Below are 17,688 nucleotides of genomic sequence, written 5' to 3'. Positions count from 1 at the left end.
GGCCCGGGGACGCTGCTCGAAGGGTTCGCTGTACACACCTCCTGACAAGGGGCAGTGCGGGCGCAGGCACCGACCTCCAGCAACCAGGAAGAGGAGCCGAGGGAACGGCGCGAGGCTGTGTCAGAGCGGGTTTAGGTTAGTGCTACGGAAAGGTCCTTCCTTCCCGCAGAGGGGTCTGGGCCCTGCACCAGCTCCCCAGGGCAGCGGGCACAGAGCTCCAGAGCCGTTTGGCCAGTGCTGTCTGGCACAGGCTGTGATCCTCGGGGATGGCCCGTGCAGGGCCAAGAGTTGGACTCGCTGATCCTCATGGGCCCCTTCCAACTCTGAATAGTTTCAGATACACAGATTTTCCTCCTTTGTTTTTTTGGCAATAAAACCACCACTTCAGCAAAGCATTCTGGATCTGAGACCACCACTTCTAGCAGAGATCGAAGGACACAGGTATTAAATCCGTTCTTAATACGTCAGTATCACTGTCCTGTGGTTTAAATATCAGGAATGTTACTAAGAGTTTGGTTTTGTATCTCTTTCATGTAGCCAAGCGCTGGGAAACAGCATAAGGCTCTGCAGCAAAGACAGTTTTCACCCACGGTCAGACAGCCCAACAGAAGGATCAAATACAAGAATTTTAAACGATGAGAAAGTACTTAAGTTAACCCCTTAAGTCTGATTTGGGCTAGTTCTGACACATAAGCAGTAAACTATATTAATGTTGCTTCCCCTTGCAGAGCCTCTAATGTAAAATTACTTAATACTTCGGTGTTGATGCTATTAAATGCAGTCACATAATCTGGTGTGGTATTAGATGACAAATGATTTGTACACTTTATACCCTTGTGTTCTGTAGTCTCCACGTAGCCTATGCATCTCTCATACACTGGAAAACAAGTATCGCAACAGAATATGTTTGTAAAGTACAAAATATGCTTTAAATATTTTTGAAGTTACCTAAAATCCAAGCAGGCTGGGGCATCACTATCGAGAGTCTGTGAAATCCAGAAAAATACCAAACCTTACTTAGTGCTGAAAGTTGCCTTAAGTGTTCAGACTATGGCTCTTTCAATCCTTTCTGACCTCAGTGGTTAAGAGAAATGCTTACAGTTTTAAGACAGGTCAGCATTCTCCAAGTTTAGCTGTGTAAATTCATTAATTAATACCAAAATGAATATTAAAATACTTTAAAATTTAAAACCATACATACACTTTTGAATTATGTTTTGAAAAACTAATCCTGAACATACAGCACAGATCTATCCAGTAGGTCTGCTTTTCAAATTCTATATCCTGCTCAGTTATTTAGGAGACACCGTTTACTCTTTTTCATCTCAGGAGTGATTATTGTGGATTCTGCTTTACTCTGTGTAAGAACTGCTGAACTTTTCATGACACTTCTCCAGTGTATCACTTCTAGTAAAATTTAGATGTAGAACTCTAAATTTAATCAGTCTTAACAGCATTAACATGACAAAGAACTGGCACCTGAGGAGATGCTTATTTGCTCACTCAATTAAAAAATACAGAGGAAAAAGGCACTTTTGTTTTGTGCATTTATCTGTACTGCACGAACTTTAAAAGGAAAAAATTCAGTGTGATATTGGTTAGTTTTTCCTTTAAGTGGAAGAGAAGATCAGATGAAAAATCTTACTTGCTGTCTCTTAATTAAGAATGACAATGTTATGTATATTTGCCTACAAGGGCAAGCAGAGAGATAATTCCAGAAACAAACACCCTGTCTGGCTGCAACATACACAAATCACACCATGACATTATTTAAAAACTTTAATAAAATAAATTCAGATACATCTCATTCTCTGCCCATAGCTACAGTGTAAATATCAAAGAAATACATATTTTTAAGAAGTTTAAGAAAAAAAAAGAGCCACAGAAGTTGGTGTTGAATATGTAACTCAAGATCCAGTCTAAATTTGTCAAAATTAAGCAAATCAGTCTTACCGTTCACCACTTAACATAACCACTGCCAATTCTTAGACACTGCTAAAATATTTACAATAAATAAATAACTTATTGTTTAATTAATTAAATGCTTTACTCACCTGAATCAGGTGAGTAAAATCAAGAGTACCAATGCAAATCATGTATAAAATCATTCTCTCTACAAAAGGAATTGCAGAGGAGGAAAACATATAGCAGCCTGTTGCACACCATACCTCAGAAACAGCACACACATATCTACAGACTACAGTACAACCCGCAGCAGCTGTTCTGCTCGGGAGCTGGGGATGGTCCCTGTGCTTCCCACGTACACGCAGCAGCATGCAGACCTGTTTGTAACCATGGCTTATGGCAGGGAAAGCCCTCTTTACACCAGCTGGTACTGACAAGTGCACAACACCCCCAGCCTGCAGGAAACCCAATTAAGAGCACTCAGCTCCACAGAACAAGTACAGGAAAGCCCTGTAAGATCAGGCCCTGCTACCTGCCCTCAGATCTTTTCTAGCACTTGCCACTGTAAACGCTCCCCCTGCTTTTACCTGTGTAGATACAGCATTCTTTAGAATCGAACGTATGACAAGAAACTGGTTTCCAAATTGCAAGATTTCCAATACTGCTAAATGTATCTCGTCATTTTTTACTGCCATGGTTGAAGAGACTTTCACAGGTACCACTCTGAAGACATATGCATTGTTCCCGCATACAGAAAACTTGTACAGAAAAAGAAGGAAAAGATGCTTAAATCATGATTTGCTGAGTTCAGCTTCTACAGACCTGACAAGTATCTGAATACCAGAATCATCATGTGATGTTCAAATCAGTTTATCCCATTTAATTCTTAAAAAGCAACAGATGCCTAACTAGTAGGTTAAAAAGCAACATTACCAGCAGTGTGTAACTCCTGGAATGGTGATAAAGCTAAATAACTGCTTGGACCCCATGTAAAACGTGGGTGTCATTTTCAAACTGTAATTCTTAACATTCACTTCACGAAGCCTAGAAGACCAAGTGCAAAGTAAGTGGTCAGAACTAGCTAATGTTTATTTTCATCTGTCACTTTGTGCAAGTCCAGGAAATTAACTGCATTTTGGCAAATAAGGATGTCAGATAACACCAGGTCTATGATAACAGATAGGTCTTTTTAAACTTTAAGTAATTTGCTCATCAATATAATCTGAGGGCTGATCGTGTAATTTTACAGAAAAGTCTTCTAAAGAAAAGCATCAGTTGAGGTGCAAGAATTGTTTCATAAGTTCATATGTGGTAAAAGCCACAGCCTGGGAAGGTATGCAACGAATGTAATTCAGAGATAAACCACGGTACAATCCTCTTCTTACGCCGTGCTGTCGATACACATACTTCAGTGTCTGCACCATCGTACTGGAAAAATGAGAACTCAAATCATTATTGCACACACATATTCAATCGTCAAAATCACTTTCTTTAAACACAAGACACTATTTTAACTCTGGGCACAAGGGCTGGGAATTGCAAAGAGGACAGTGCTTTCTCAGCCAACCACAGTTCAGTCTGAAAACACTTGTCCTAAAAGACACATTCAGACATTTTACACGAGGATGGGCACACGTACTCTGTGGCCTAACTGGCTGGAAGGAGTTGAGAAGCATCAATTCTTTTCACAAATGTAATAGTAACAGAAACATCCTGTGCCTAAAGGAGCACCCACTTCTTGAATTGAACATCAGCTTTAAGTTTGTATCATACTCTCTTTCTCAGAACACTCAGTCAAACCACCCTAGAGCTCTGCACATTGGATTCAGACTCAGCTCTGTATTCTACATCCTGCATGTGTGTAGCTTCTGTCACATGACAAAGACCTACTATTTTCTCTCTCAAAAAAAGTTAGAATTTGTTTCAGTATGCAATATTTGACCTTATTAAAAGCAGATGTTGTAGTGTATAATCAAAGAGAAAATCTCCTCACATAGCTGTATTAAAACTGAGCAAATAGATGTTAAGTGCTAAGCACTGTGAAATGATACACAGTCACGACAATATTGTCCAACTGAGAAACCTCAGGTTTGCAAAAGCAATTCTCACAAATGCAAAAAGTAAAACCCCAAGAAGAATGAAGATAATTTTATTTTAGAAGTATCAGGAGTAGAAAATAGTCAAGGAAAAAGAAAAGTAAAGGCTGCTAAGGAAAACATAACAGCAACATTCAGAACTAAGCAACACTGAGGTTGTTTGTGAAAGGTCACTCAGGCTACTGTCAGTAAGATCCAACTGCACACAGGAGGTTCACACTGAATCACAGTGAATTCAGATATGCACAATCCCACAAGACTGAAACTAACTGAAAGAAAACTGTCCTGGAATTGAATTGGGTTGAGGCAATACAGAATTCAGGAAGTGTTTCGAGTTGAGAGCTGGTCTAATACTGTGATGATTTTAAGGTTATTAAAGTACTTCCATTTCTACTGGAGGAACCTCAACTGTGTGTGGGACATTGCCAGAAGTGCAAAAGGGGTCAAATAAAATGTATTATGCAAATCATCCTATGGAATAGATTCTGCACCATGAAAACACAGTTTGAAACATTTCATTTCAGCAGAGCCATGCAGTCTCTCCCTTGGGGATCTTGCTGATATTAAAGATGTTACAAGTTGCATTAAACCACAAGCCAATGTTACTGATAGAAAGGCAGCATTACTAACGAAGGTGCCATAGTGATCTCAGATGTTTTAACCCCAGACTGACACTGGCAGCCTTTTGTCTGTGTGGAAACTTGCACATTGACATCAACAACACTAGTTCAGAGGTGGGTTTTTTCTTCAGTTTTCTTATTTTTAAGCTTTAAAATTAAGAATTTAACTTTGTTCAGGCATCCAAGAATTCAGTTAACTACAGACAAAATGAAAATACTTACAGGCACTTTTCAGAGTCTGGGAGAACTGCTCCTAACTGCATTCGCCTACGAGTTACATCGAGGGGATATCTGCAGGGAAGAGATTCAACAGCAGTTCAACCACCTGTGTGACAGCTGCAGGAGCACTGTTTAAACACGAGTACAGAGAAGTCCACATGCAATCTCTCACAAGTTCCCCTTTCAGTGAGTCAGGAATCCAGCTCAGATTCTCAACACAGCTGAAAGTTCTCCAAAAAGGGAGACTTCCCCTCACAACCAAAACCAGCAAACCAGAGCCCTTACTAAATTCCACTTGGCTCTAAGTAAGGAAGATGGATGAAGATCAGATGAGAGTATAAAAGAACGTAAAATGCTGGAGGGAGAAGACACCTGCATTAAAAATAAAATTTGCAGTTTATGGATTAATAGAAAATTATATTTGCAATGCACTGATTTAGTGAAAAAAATGACGCCACAAGTCCATTACATTAGTTTGTTTTATGGACAAAATAAAATACAACAAGGATAGCATAAGAAAGGAGAACGGAAACAAAGTAAAAAAATAAAGAGCCAAATACAATACTTTTACTTGGGTTTTTTTCTTTCTATCCTTTTTTTTTTTTCCTGTGGCTTCACAGGTTACATAGATTTTAAAGTAAATGGGAATAATAGAACTCTGCAAATTATGTTCAGGGTCAAAATTTCTGATCTTACCAAACAAACTAATGAACAAGATTTTTACCAAACATGATTGCAACAGATTTTAGGAAATTTGCCTGAATTTCAGTGTCTGGATAACTAGATTTAAATCCTTACTAATAACTAGACTTAGATAAAATTGTATTCTCAGACAAGAGTTTCTTTAGAATGAACAGCTGTATAGAGGAAAACAACCCAGTACCCAAACTTACGATATCGTCTGAGCTATTGCTCCAGCTATGCCACCACACAGCAGATTTACATGTGTTTTCAAAACTAAGACATCAGGGTTATCTAATGAAGGCCGTCCAAGCAAGTTAGGTGCTTGAGCAAGTCCAATGCTCTTTAAGGTACCAAAGGTAAAAAATGAAAAACCTAAAAGGAAATTTAATTTTATGTACTTTCACAAAAAAGCAAACTATTTGTCGATGCATCATCATCATCAAACAAAAAGCTGCACTTACAAAATGAAACTATTTTCCTATTCTTACAGAAGTATTTTCTTAATCAGAAAGAAATAGACAAACAATATCTGGAACTTCTACAGTAACTCCTGTCCAAATGAATTTGTGTTTGCACACTAGGCTAAAAGAAATCTCTAAGTAAGCTAGACTGCGAGTTTTGAATTAATTAATAATCTTAAGATCTTTTGAACTGCAGAACATCTCTCATCCTTTAAATACGAGTGTTTAGCTGGGCAGTTCTGCTCCTCCATCCCGCGTCACCTGTCGCTTTAGCTTGTGTGACCATTCCCATAGAAGTCACCAGGAGCTGGAGCCACTCGAGGCTCTCAGGCTCTGTTTACAGAGCGCTCCACTCATGGAAAGAGCCTTCAGGCTTTCCTGTGGGAAAACTGGGAAGCAGAAGAGAACCATTAATTCACCTCTCTGCCTCTCAACTCTGAATCTCAGAAAAGCTAAGCTCTGACTACTGAAGATACTTTTTAATGAACATCATTGAAAATTATTCAAACAGAGCTAATTAGCTATTTGTGCAAATACGTTATGTAAATGTAGTAGTGCACATAGCTGCTGAAGGACTGTCATGTTCTGGTTTTCACTTACCTGCATACGGAGCCATTCCTACAACAGTTGGCATCAGCCCTCTGTAGAACCCACTAAAACCACCTTCCTTTGGAAAAAAAAAAAGAAGAAACATCTGTGGTGAGAAATACAACAACTGTCTCAACAAGTTACACGACAGCAATCTGACTAACACCAGCTACCACCAAGCAGTTCTGTTTCTTATGCCTCAGGAACTGAGGGGACAACTGCCTGGCTCTAGAGGAGGTAAGTCAGTCAAAATGAGGGAGAAAAATCTACATCCAAAATCATAACTGGAGACATTTATGCATTGCACATAGCCCTCCTCCCCAAATTGTTTAGGTATCGTTACTAGTCGTTCTTGAAAAAGCAAAGTCTCCCTGCTGTTTCTGCCCTCCCACTCGTAGCTACAGCCTAAGGAAGCATCCAGGTAACTTTCTGCATTAACAGATTCAAAGTACACACAATGAAGCCATGCTATTTTTGATAAGCCACTATTTTCAATGCAGTGCAACATTCTTTAAAGAGTGTATTTTGCTTTGACAGGACCGAAGATGAAAAGAAAAAATACCTTTGTGTAAATCATCTTGAATGCATGGATAATTCCCATGTACTTGTGTTCCCCCTTTACTTGGAACGCCAGGCGAACTCTAACCATATCAAGAGGGTAAGTACAAATCACTGCTGTAATACCTTTATTAAAAACAAAAACAAAACAAGCAAACAAAACTCACCTACACCTTATCTGAGTCTAGGATCATTTTAAAAATCAGAATTTCCTTTTGTGGCAGTGAATATAATAGCATATACAAAATATTTTGTTAAAGAAACAGAGTCACTTATCAGCAAACAGGAACACTAACTTCAGCAACACACGGAGGATTTATGTTTGTACTTGGTGTTCACTGAAGCAACACACCTAGGTCTGGATATTCCCAAGATTTATGGGCCTGACTCTAGGCACCTGAGCAGTCTTGTTGAAGCCCATGGCTCCTAAGGCTGGTCAAGTACATCAGCATTACTGACTGCAACCATGAAACCTAATCCTACCATACTGAACACAAAGATTCAAACCACCACATGTACCTGTTTAATTCCAACAAGGTTGTGGCAGAATTTGATGTGATTACTGGCCGTAGATACATATATCTATCTCCTGCATCTGAAAATGCTAAATATATCCTAATGACATACTAAATATATTCTAATAGCATTTAAAATAGAGTCAGGGTTGTACTGATGAGGAGCACCAAATTGCATTGCACTACTGCATTTTAATAGTTCATGTTACACCAGCACTTCTGTTTTAAATCTCTGACCAGAAAAGCTATTTCTGGATTTAAGATGCCAAAAAATCAAATCTTAGGATTCATCCAGTTATGAACTGCTTCAAAAGTGCTTAGATGCTGACCAGCTTGTAACTTAGGAAACGTAACTCCAGTACAGAAAACAACAATTCTGACTAACAAATTCTTTCAAACTGCTAGTTTTCAAGGTAAACCACCCAATGGCTGACAAATTCTTTGGAAGGAATAGTTAAACCGTTGACTAAAAACAGAAGTCACTTTCTGATGGTATACCACAGTCACCAAAAAAAAAATATGGGAAAAAGAGAACAAGAAAGCAAAAACCATTGCAATTAATATTGTTTTCAAGAAACTGCTTTGATTTAGCTAAGAGTAACCCTAACAAATTGTCCAGAAGATACTTTTTATGCAGGCAGGAAATTGTCGCTTCCTCATAAGTTTTAATAGTCACTTAATGATATCTCTTTCTAGGTGCATCATTTCCCCTAGAGAAAACCGTAACAGGGTGAAGAAATAAAACCAAATACAACACAACTCTTGCAAACCAGTGCTTCGTAACTTTTATGTCTGGAGGGAAAAACCACCAAAAAAACCCAAAAAACACAACTCTGGTAAGTTGAATGATCTGACAAAAGATATCAGGATTAGATGGGAAGAAAAAAAAAAACCAAACACCCTAAGTGAGTTATCCAAAAATATGACACTGCTCAACTGCCAGTTGAGAGCAGTTTGTGGCTTTCTGGAGTATCCCACCAGTAATTTATTTTATAAGACACAAATATCTCTTTTGGACAGTTCCTCTGAACAAAAAGCAGACACCTGCAGTTGATTTCTGATGTCTCAGCCACAGAGTTCAAAAGCTGGAAGCTGCAAAACACTAAAGCAACTTTAGGACTGACCTGCAGTAAATGCAATCTCTCAGTCTGCAGCCTTTTCCTAAGGGATTGCCTGAGATGTCCAGAAATATCATAAAACAGGTGAATTCAAAGAGTTTAAATAAAATGAAAAAGGGGGGGGAAGCACTTTTAAAGAGCTTAGAGTTCACAGGGAAGTAATCCCACCTTAAAAACCAGACAACTCCATCCCCTTTCTCTTTCCAGTCATGTACTGATATCTACCCAGGAACTCCTGAACAAAGACTAGTGAACAGACCAACCAAGAGACTGGTGAATGCACTACTGAATTAACACAGTCTAAAACCAGTCCAATTCAAAAATAACAGGTGAAACTGCAAGAAACCATTTGAAGAAAGATTTAAATAGAAACCTTTTCTTCCCCTTACCTTTTTCTTAAAATCCTCTAGCCATGAATTCTGGAAAAGGGATTTCTAACATCAGCCACAATATATGCTTTCTTGGAGCAACTGGACGAGCCATGTTACTGCTTACTGTTCATATAAGCAAAATGTACATCATCCCAGGGAATCAAGATTTCCTTTGGGGCTCAGGAGAGACACTATCCTTTCTGGGAGAAATGCAGACAGCTTTGGCATACAGTCATTGTGGTGAAGTCTACAAAATTACTAGTCTCATCTCTGTTCCCTATGTTCTATGAGTTAGGAGAAATCAGACCACAGCATCTTAAGGCTGATTCCCTGTCTTGAAAGAGCAGAGTCTATTCCAATTAATGACAGTTGAGCTCAGTCTTTCTCATGGCTGGTTAAACAGGACAGAATTGGAAGTACCTCAACAGTGAAGAGATACACACTGCAATTCAGTGTCTGATCTCAAACAATCATAATAGGGGAAAGTAGATCCTCCCTCCTTCAAAGAACCACTTCTCAAAAACCAGCCAACTTTCTCCCTGTAAATGCTGACTCAGAAGCCAAGGAAGTCAGGGAAAGATTGTTCCTCGCTTCCCATGTTGTCCTCAAGCATCCATGACCACTCTTGGGGGCAAGATACTGGGTTACACAGACTAAAGATTTAGCAACAGTGAAGCACAACAGGAATTAAGACTGTCCTTGATTTGCTTCCCAGGCTTTGGGAATTAACAATGAGATTAGCTCTGTAGGGATTTATCTCTGTCTCCCAGTTTCCCTACTATTCCTCTTTTATTAGTAATTTTCTTTCTTTGAAAGTAAAAATAAAAGAACAATCTGGAGCAAGGAAAAACAGAAGTGAAATACATTTACAGGGATCAGGCACTGCAAGCATATCTGGTATGCAAGTTTTCATGATCTGTGTCAGGCTCTTTGGACTTCACTAGTATCTCCAGAGGACAAATTAAGCACTGCCAGGTGATGCAGAGGTATACAGCTCAAAAGTGATAAGCACAAGTCACAGCCTTGAACTGCAGAAGACATGCTCCTTAAGCTAGTATAAAGATATATTTATCCAGGAAGCATCATCTGAACAGAGCAAAGCTGCAGGAAGTACACATGCAGAGCAATAGCTGATGACATAGAATATTCAGGAGACAGGCTAAAAGAAGTTCTAATTTACCAGTCCTCACATTTTTATAACTCCATGTAGTGGTTTTGCATGGCCAGGTTTTGGCAGTGGTGGGGGCTACAGGGGCAGCCTCTGTGAGAAGCTGCTAGAAGATTCCCCATGTCCAGCAGAGCCAATGCCATTTGGCTCCAAGACAGACCCATCGCTGAGGCATGGCCTAGCCATCAGTGGTGGTAGCAGAAATGCCTCTGTGATAAGATTTAAGAAAGGAAAAGAAGTTACTGTGCAGAAGTAATTGCAGCCAAAGAAGAGAGGAATGAGAATATGTGAGAGGAACAACTCTGCAGGCACCAAGGTCAGTGGAGAAGGAGGGAGGAGGACGAGGTGCTCCAGGTGCCAGAGCTGAGGAACCCCTGCAGCCAGTGATGCAGACCATGGTGAAGCAGAGATCCACCTGTATCCCATGGAGGAGCCCCACGCTGGCACAGGTGGATGCCCCAAAGGAGGCTGTGAGCCCATGGGGAGCCCTGGCTGGAAGGTAAGTCCTGGCAGGGACCTGTGGACCCATGGAGAGAGGAGAGCCACACTGGAGCAGAATTCCTGGTACGACTCGTGATCCTGTGGGGGACCTGCACTGGAGCAGGCTGTCCCCGAGGGGCTGGACTGCACCCTGTGGAGAGTGACCCACACTGCATCGTGCGAGGATTCATGTTGGAGGAGCTCCTAGAGAGCTTTCTCCCGTGGGAAGGACCTCACGCTGGAGCAGGGGAAGGACTCCTGTCCCTGAGAGCACTGGCAGAAACGTATGATGAACTGAGCACAGCCTCCACTCCCTGCCCCCCTGTGCTGCTGGCCGGGAGGAGGCAGAGTTGGGAAGGAGGAAGGGGTAGAGGAATGTGTTTTTATCGTCTGTTTTATTTTCTCATTATCCTGCTCTGATCTTAATTTCTCCAAGTTGAATCTGTTTTGCCCATGATGGAATTCAGTGAGTGATCTCTCCTGGTCCTTACCTCAACCCACGAACTTTTCGTTATCTTTTCGCTCCCCTGTCCATGCTGCGAGGGGAGTGAGAGAGCAGCTTGGATGGGTGCCTGACACACAGCCCCGGTCAGCCTACCACACTCCAGTATATAATTCTGTTTCTCTCTGGACAGCACCTCAAAAAATAGGCCACACAGACTCCTTGAAAACCTTGACTCAAACAGGTGACTCTTCATTCCATACTATTTAAAATGGAGACAGACAATATCCTCCTAGATTAGTTCTACTGTCCACTTTTAGTAAAAGTAAAAAGCTAAAAACAAAAACATACTATTTGCATTAGTTTAATGGAACTTGAGTTTACGTTAGATAACAAAGCCGAAAAAGACTAGATGTTATTTTGAAGTTAATCAAGTGTAGGGGAGGAAATACACATTTTTGTGTTTTAACTCAGATTTTTCAACTAGAAAAAAAACCAAATTTAGATTTGTAAATGATCCTTTTATTTGATGTTACTGGTTCATTTTTGCTGTTATTTGATCATTATGTTTCCTATATCCCACCTCCATGATTTCTCTATGTTCTCCCCAGCTCTGTCTCGCCTTAAAAGAAGTTATATACCATTTATCTGTTAATGAGGTGTTACAGCTGAAATCTGAATCACACAAGACTCAGGAAATTCAGAATTAAAGTTTCCACTTTAACTTGGCCTCCTTAAATACATGCATTACAATAGACCTTTCTTTTCTCTCCCTGCACTACCCCCGTTCTTCTTTGCCTTGTTTTTCCTACGGTTATGCTTTTGATCCTGTTTATCAGCTACAGAAGATACTCAAATGCTTCCCAGCACTTTGAAACTGATTCGGGTCTGTTGATGTCATGTTTGAATCACTGACAAGAGCATGATTTAAGTATCAGTCTGGACAGAGAAAAGAAAGCAGACAGCTGCTGGGCTCGGTGGTGTAGAGAGGACAAAAAGGAAAAAGAAACACAGCTTATCTATTCTCAACTGCATAATACTGTCTTCCACGGAACTGCACCCACTGCACCAACACCAGGGCACACGCAGCCTCCTTTAGTCATTCAAACTTGGAAGAAACAAAAAGATATCCTTGATTAGAGCCGGCAAGGAACTAAGATGTAGGAGTTAAAGCAAGAAACATTACCACTTTCTGTTAGAAGTCCTTTCTTAATTTGTAGGCAAACCTAGAAAACTTCTGTACCAGATTTCAAACTCTCTGCTCCTCCTAGTGTCTCCTTCCTCCTCTCCAGCTTCTTGGCATACTCAAGATAAACCCTCCCTTCTTATTACCTAAAGAATATCCTGAGAAGCAGTTAATGCCACCCAGTAAACAAATAGTAAGACACTTACACGTGACACTATATATACACCTGACTGCAATACTCATTTCCTTGCACCCCTAAATCGAGTCATCCGCTCAGTTTTGGGGTTCTCAAAAGCAGACTATTAGGTATATTGTGTTTAAATGCATCTCACAACACATTTCATTTGATCATGGTTGCCAGATAGTACTGTATATTAATTTACTTCTGTTAGTCTAACTACACAAACCAGCTTTAACCAGTAAGGTGCTTAAACAATGCCAGATGCTATTAATTTATCTACACCAAGAGTTCCAGCATGCCCAACATAGACAGAGTTAAGCTGATTACTCAGTGTTTTCACAGTGCCTCATAAGTCAGGTTCCCAGTCTCTGACAAGGCTCCTGAAAAAAGCTAAAAATAAGCTGGGGGACACACACACACACAAAAAAAAACCCCCCGAGAAGTAAATTGCAAGGTGTTCTTTAACACAGTAAAACCTAGAGGGGACAAAAAAAGAAAAAACAAACACCAAAAAACACCAACACCTATAAAACCCATGGTTTTTTCCACTTCTTTCAGGTGAAAGCCAGCCAAGTTCTGGAACATATCTTGCCAAATGGGTTTTGCTAGTTTTTTTAGTACTCTTTGAATTGTTTATTTCATTTACTTTCCTTTCCCTCTGACACCACACGAAGCCTGAATACTTTCACCAGGCTTCTAACTAAGGGCACTATTAACAAACCCCAATATTTTGCTTCCAAAAGAAGTTAAACATGAATACGCAGAACTATTTAAGAGCTGTCACTAGACAGTACTAAGCCTGTTTTACACAGTAAAAGCACATGAAGACCCACTTTGATTAAAAATCAGTCTGCTACTGATTTTTCCCTGATTTTCTGCTACCTTTCCCTATTTTTTCTTAGCTACTTTTGGCTGAATGACTAGTAAGAGGAAACCAGAGAAAATCATACTATCCACTGGCAGTTTACAGATGGGCTTTTCTGCACTCATTGATAAATGAGATTTGCTAATATTCACACATATGATCTAAAGAGCACCAGGACAATCCTGCACTGGACATTGACAAATACAGACGTTTCTGGCAAGCCCAAAGAGCTCTGCCATTCAAGGAGCTGCAGTTCCCTCTCTTTCTGTGGGCTTATATTCGACCTAGAAGCAATGTCAGACAGGCTGACAGTCAATTCTACTAAAACCTGCATTTTTATACTTCATCTTGATGACACTGGGGTTTTAATTTTTTAAAAGCCATAATAAACTCTATAAACTCTACTGTGATTTACAGCACAGAATTCACTGCTTGCACCAATATGTTTTAACTGATACTCCTAGACAAACACATTTCAGTTAGGCAGCTATGTTACATTAACCATTTACTAGTACCTTTGCTAAATACAATTTGCAACAGTCTGACCCAACAACACGTCAAATCATCCTCTAAACAAATATTAACTTTTCTGCACAAGGCATATCTGAAACCCAAGTACAAACCCATACCTGCCATGGATCCAGCCATCAATCGATGTACATGCCCCGAAATCCCAAGTTGTTTCTTTATTACCTATAAAATACAGAACATTTACAACGCTCATATAGCAGGAAACACAGGGAAACGCATCACAAAGTTTATTAGCACGTTGATACAAGCTCTGTAGCAGTTTCCAATCAGTTTACAACGCTAGAAATTCAATCCAGTGCACAATTAGTGCTAAAAGAACTTACTGCTATTTCCAGTTTTTTCTTAAAAACATCAAAGTGCTAAGATTCTACTGACAAGGCAAAACAGCAAGTTGAAAGTGTTTATACCGTTTGCTTCAGAAACTAGATTAATTGCTCATTTAGTTATCATTAATGTGTGTCAAACAAAGCAAACTTACTACTACCCTTGCAGAGAGCAAAGGACATTAAGCAAAGTTGAAAAGTAAGTAGAGTCAACTCTTCTTCCATGCACACCATGTGAAACACACTCCTATAGTGATTTTAAACTGGATTATTCACAACAATACAAAGGTACAAAAGGTACAAAAATCAGTGGGAATTTTTTACAAGTTAACTGTTGCCCTGACATTTTTAATGGGTAGATTCAAATACATTTTAGTAACCTTAGAAAGTACATGTAGCTAATTAATAAGACAAAAATTTCAGTGTCAATTTCAATCACCCAGTGATTCTGTATTCATTGTAGGCTGAAAAAAAAAAGAAAATGAATTAATCTACCTTTTTGTATTGGTCAAATGCCATAAACTGAATAGCGCCGTACGGAAAGATTCTAATCATCATTGCCCCATTTCCTTTATACAGCCCAAGGTAACCTTCCTTTTTGGGGACAGCACACAATGTAGAAAACACTCCTGCCAGCAATGCAAAAAGAGGTGTTTAACACTTGTGGGAAGGAAAAAAAATTTCGATTAAATCAAAAAAAATAAGCAAGTATTAACACTTGTGGGAAGGAAAAAAAATTTCAATTAAATCAAAAAAAATAAGCAAGTGCACATATGAAGCTAAGGCAGCATAATGCTACTCATGTAACTCTCACTGCCCAAACACTGCCAGAAGGAAGAGGTTTAAGGTCAACTTTTATCAGCTTTCTCCCATCCCAGACCCCATGAACCTCTCTCTGACTTCATGCACCCAGGCCCCAGAGCTTGCCTGGACTGCAGGCAACCCTCCTGCCCGTGCCACTGCCCACCCACAGCAGCTGAGGCCAGCAGGACTAGGGAGCAAACTGGCTGAGCTGCAATTCAGTTCACACGGAATAAATAAATAAATTAAAGCCTAAACCCAAGGGGAAACAATCTGATATTGCTACAGAAAGGAAGTAAACAAATTGAAGCCTCTCATTACCTATAACTTCAACATCTCACACTTCCTGTCCCAGAGGTCTTGCAGCAAGAAGCAATCCTATTCCATTTTAACAGGTGGGAAACAATGCAAGATCACAGAAAGTCTGGGCAAAACCTACAGTTGTACTACAAGCATTAGTTATGCACAACTGCGAACAAACTGACTTTCTAATTTTTATTTTTTTAAAGGAATAAAGTGTGACAGTCAAACAGTTTTCATTCGTATGCAACTACTAAACAATGTAAGAGCTGAACATGAAAAAGGCTTACCCATTTATCTTGCCTTCAGGCAGAAAAAATTACTAGCTACAAACTTTTATTGGAAGTTTAAATAAAATAAGCATTAATTAGCTTCTGGGGTTTTAAGGAGGTTAACATATTGTATCTTGTTAATCTATTATTGTATATTCATATATCATTACGCATGATTTTATAGTAATGTATTATTAAGACATCGTGCTCTGAACTTACTTGTACCATGATTAGAATTTCTCCCTACCCTGCAATGATGAGTTACTGTTCTTATTTCTTAGGACACATGCTCCAAGGTCCATGTGGCACAAACTCCACAGAGCAAGGGCACAAAAACCTGCACCGAGGACTCGGATGAACCGATCCATCGTGTCTGTGCACTTACAGATACCTCACCCACATCATTCTCTTTTTTCCTTACACGCAACGTGGACATGTATTCAGGTCAGACACATGTCAAATAATCAGTATCTGACAGCCTAAAAAGGTAAGAATATAAGATTTTACTTGCCAGTTATATGGTACAGTACGAAGCAAATGGAAAATGAGGATTTAAAATCACAGCCAAACTTATTATTTCACCCTTCGGTTCTTACGCTGCAGATTTGAGTGCACACTTACGGGTCTGTGTTACTAAAACACCACATTACTTGCATTTCCCTTTTTGTCACAGTGAAAGGAATATATATCCACCGAATTTTGTTTCAAGATTTATCTCTCCAGATTTAAAAAAAAATATATCTTTAGTGTCTAAGTTAAAAATTCCAAAGTGTGATTACACACAAAATTAGCCAACGCAAAATATTTTTTTCCTTGACAACTCTAGCACTGAAATTCTGGAGCAAAAGTTATGATACATTTCAATAACATATGACATAAATACCTCAGATACTCTGCACAACAGGGCACTGTTACAGCCTACGGGGAACGGGTGAGTTGGTTCTCTCACCATGATGCAACACAGATCACCTGCACCTTACTCCAGGCATAAACCTGCTGCTACCTGCAACTCCCATCAGCCACACCACCGTCTGCGGGCCAAACTGCACGCGAGCCTCAATTCCCAGCCCCGCTGGAAAGCAGGGATCCTCACAGCCCCTGGGAACTGCAGCCTGGCAATTCCCAGCCCCGCTGGAAAGCAGGGATCCTCACAGCCCCTGGGAACTGGCAACCACTGCAGCAATTAAGAGTCTCCAGAGAATGATCCAAGCTTTGAACCTGTGATTACTAATCTCCCGCTGGCTTCTGTAAGGGGAAAATCAAGTCCAGCTTTCACATGCTTTATTGAGGATTATTCTGACATCTCAATCTCTAACACATCGACTAATACCACAATTTACACAAGGCTTTGTTCTTCTTTTTAAACACTAACAAAACATGGCACAGAGCCTGACCAGACAGATATAACCTTATGTCTGATTAGCACCTTTCTTTTAATCAGCCTCATCACTGAACAAATCAACATTACCCAAGCCCCACACATTGCATTTACAACCAAAACCGAGCTGGCAGCAGCCACCTTACCTAGGTGCTGGTAATGGTGGTTGTGAGCCTGCAGCAAAATCTTTACTCGATCCAGCGGCGCAGTAGTTGTTTTGGCACAACATCCTGCAACACCTTTCCAAGACGGGAAACAGAAAATTGACAGGATGTAAAAGTTCTTTAGGTCAGCAGTCAAGTAAGGGATTTTTCTGATGTGTTTAACTCAGGAACAGGAAAAAGCCCCAATGACAAGTTAACAGTTTCTATTAGATATGTTGCAAAGCTCTTAGCTTTGCAAAGCAAACCTTCAGGAAAGTTACTCCAGAGTTTTCCACCCTATTTCATCCTCCTCTTCCGCGTAAAGCAGCCCTCGCTGCTCTCCCTAGAGGAGAGGGCTGCGTGTCTGCCGTGTGCCCCGCACTACTTCAGAAAGCTTTACATAAACACGACCTCCTCCTACCCGCCGGCAACCCAGACCGCTGGAACAACATCCTGCACGAAGAATAAATACACTTTTTCTCT

At 40.1% G+C, this 17,688-nt stretch overlaps 1 protein-coding gene across 1 annotated transcript; it reads right to left on the bottom strand.

Annotated features, from left to right (window-relative positions):
- Positions 1-2,791: 2,791 nt before the first annotated feature.
- SLC25A16 (solute carrier family 25 (mitochondrial carrier), member 16) lies at positions 2,792-17,301 on the bottom strand (the record flags this gene model as incomplete). The annotated part of the gene is made up of 8 exons (XM_009084474.1): positions 2,792-3,333; positions 4,844-4,912; positions 5,734-5,896; positions 6,586-6,652; positions 7,136-7,257; positions 14,087-14,150; positions 14,807-14,940; positions 17,209-17,301. Coding segments are annotated over 8 exons (869 nt in total), but the record flags the coding sequence as incomplete, so codon positions are not given.
- Between the last annotated feature and the right edge of the window lie 387 nt (positions 17,302-17,688).

Source organism: Acanthisitta chloris, unplaced genomic scaffold (genome assembly GCF_000695815.1).
Source record: "Acanthisitta chloris isolate BGI_N310 unplaced genomic scaffold, ASM69581v1 scaffold22141, whole genome shotgun sequence".
Lineage (NCBI taxonomy): Eukaryota > Metazoa > Chordata > Aves > Passeriformes > Acanthisittidae > Acanthisitta > Acanthisitta chloris.
The sequence above is the reverse complement of the archived record's forward strand: the minus strand, read 5'-3'. Positions and strand labels throughout refer to the sequence as shown.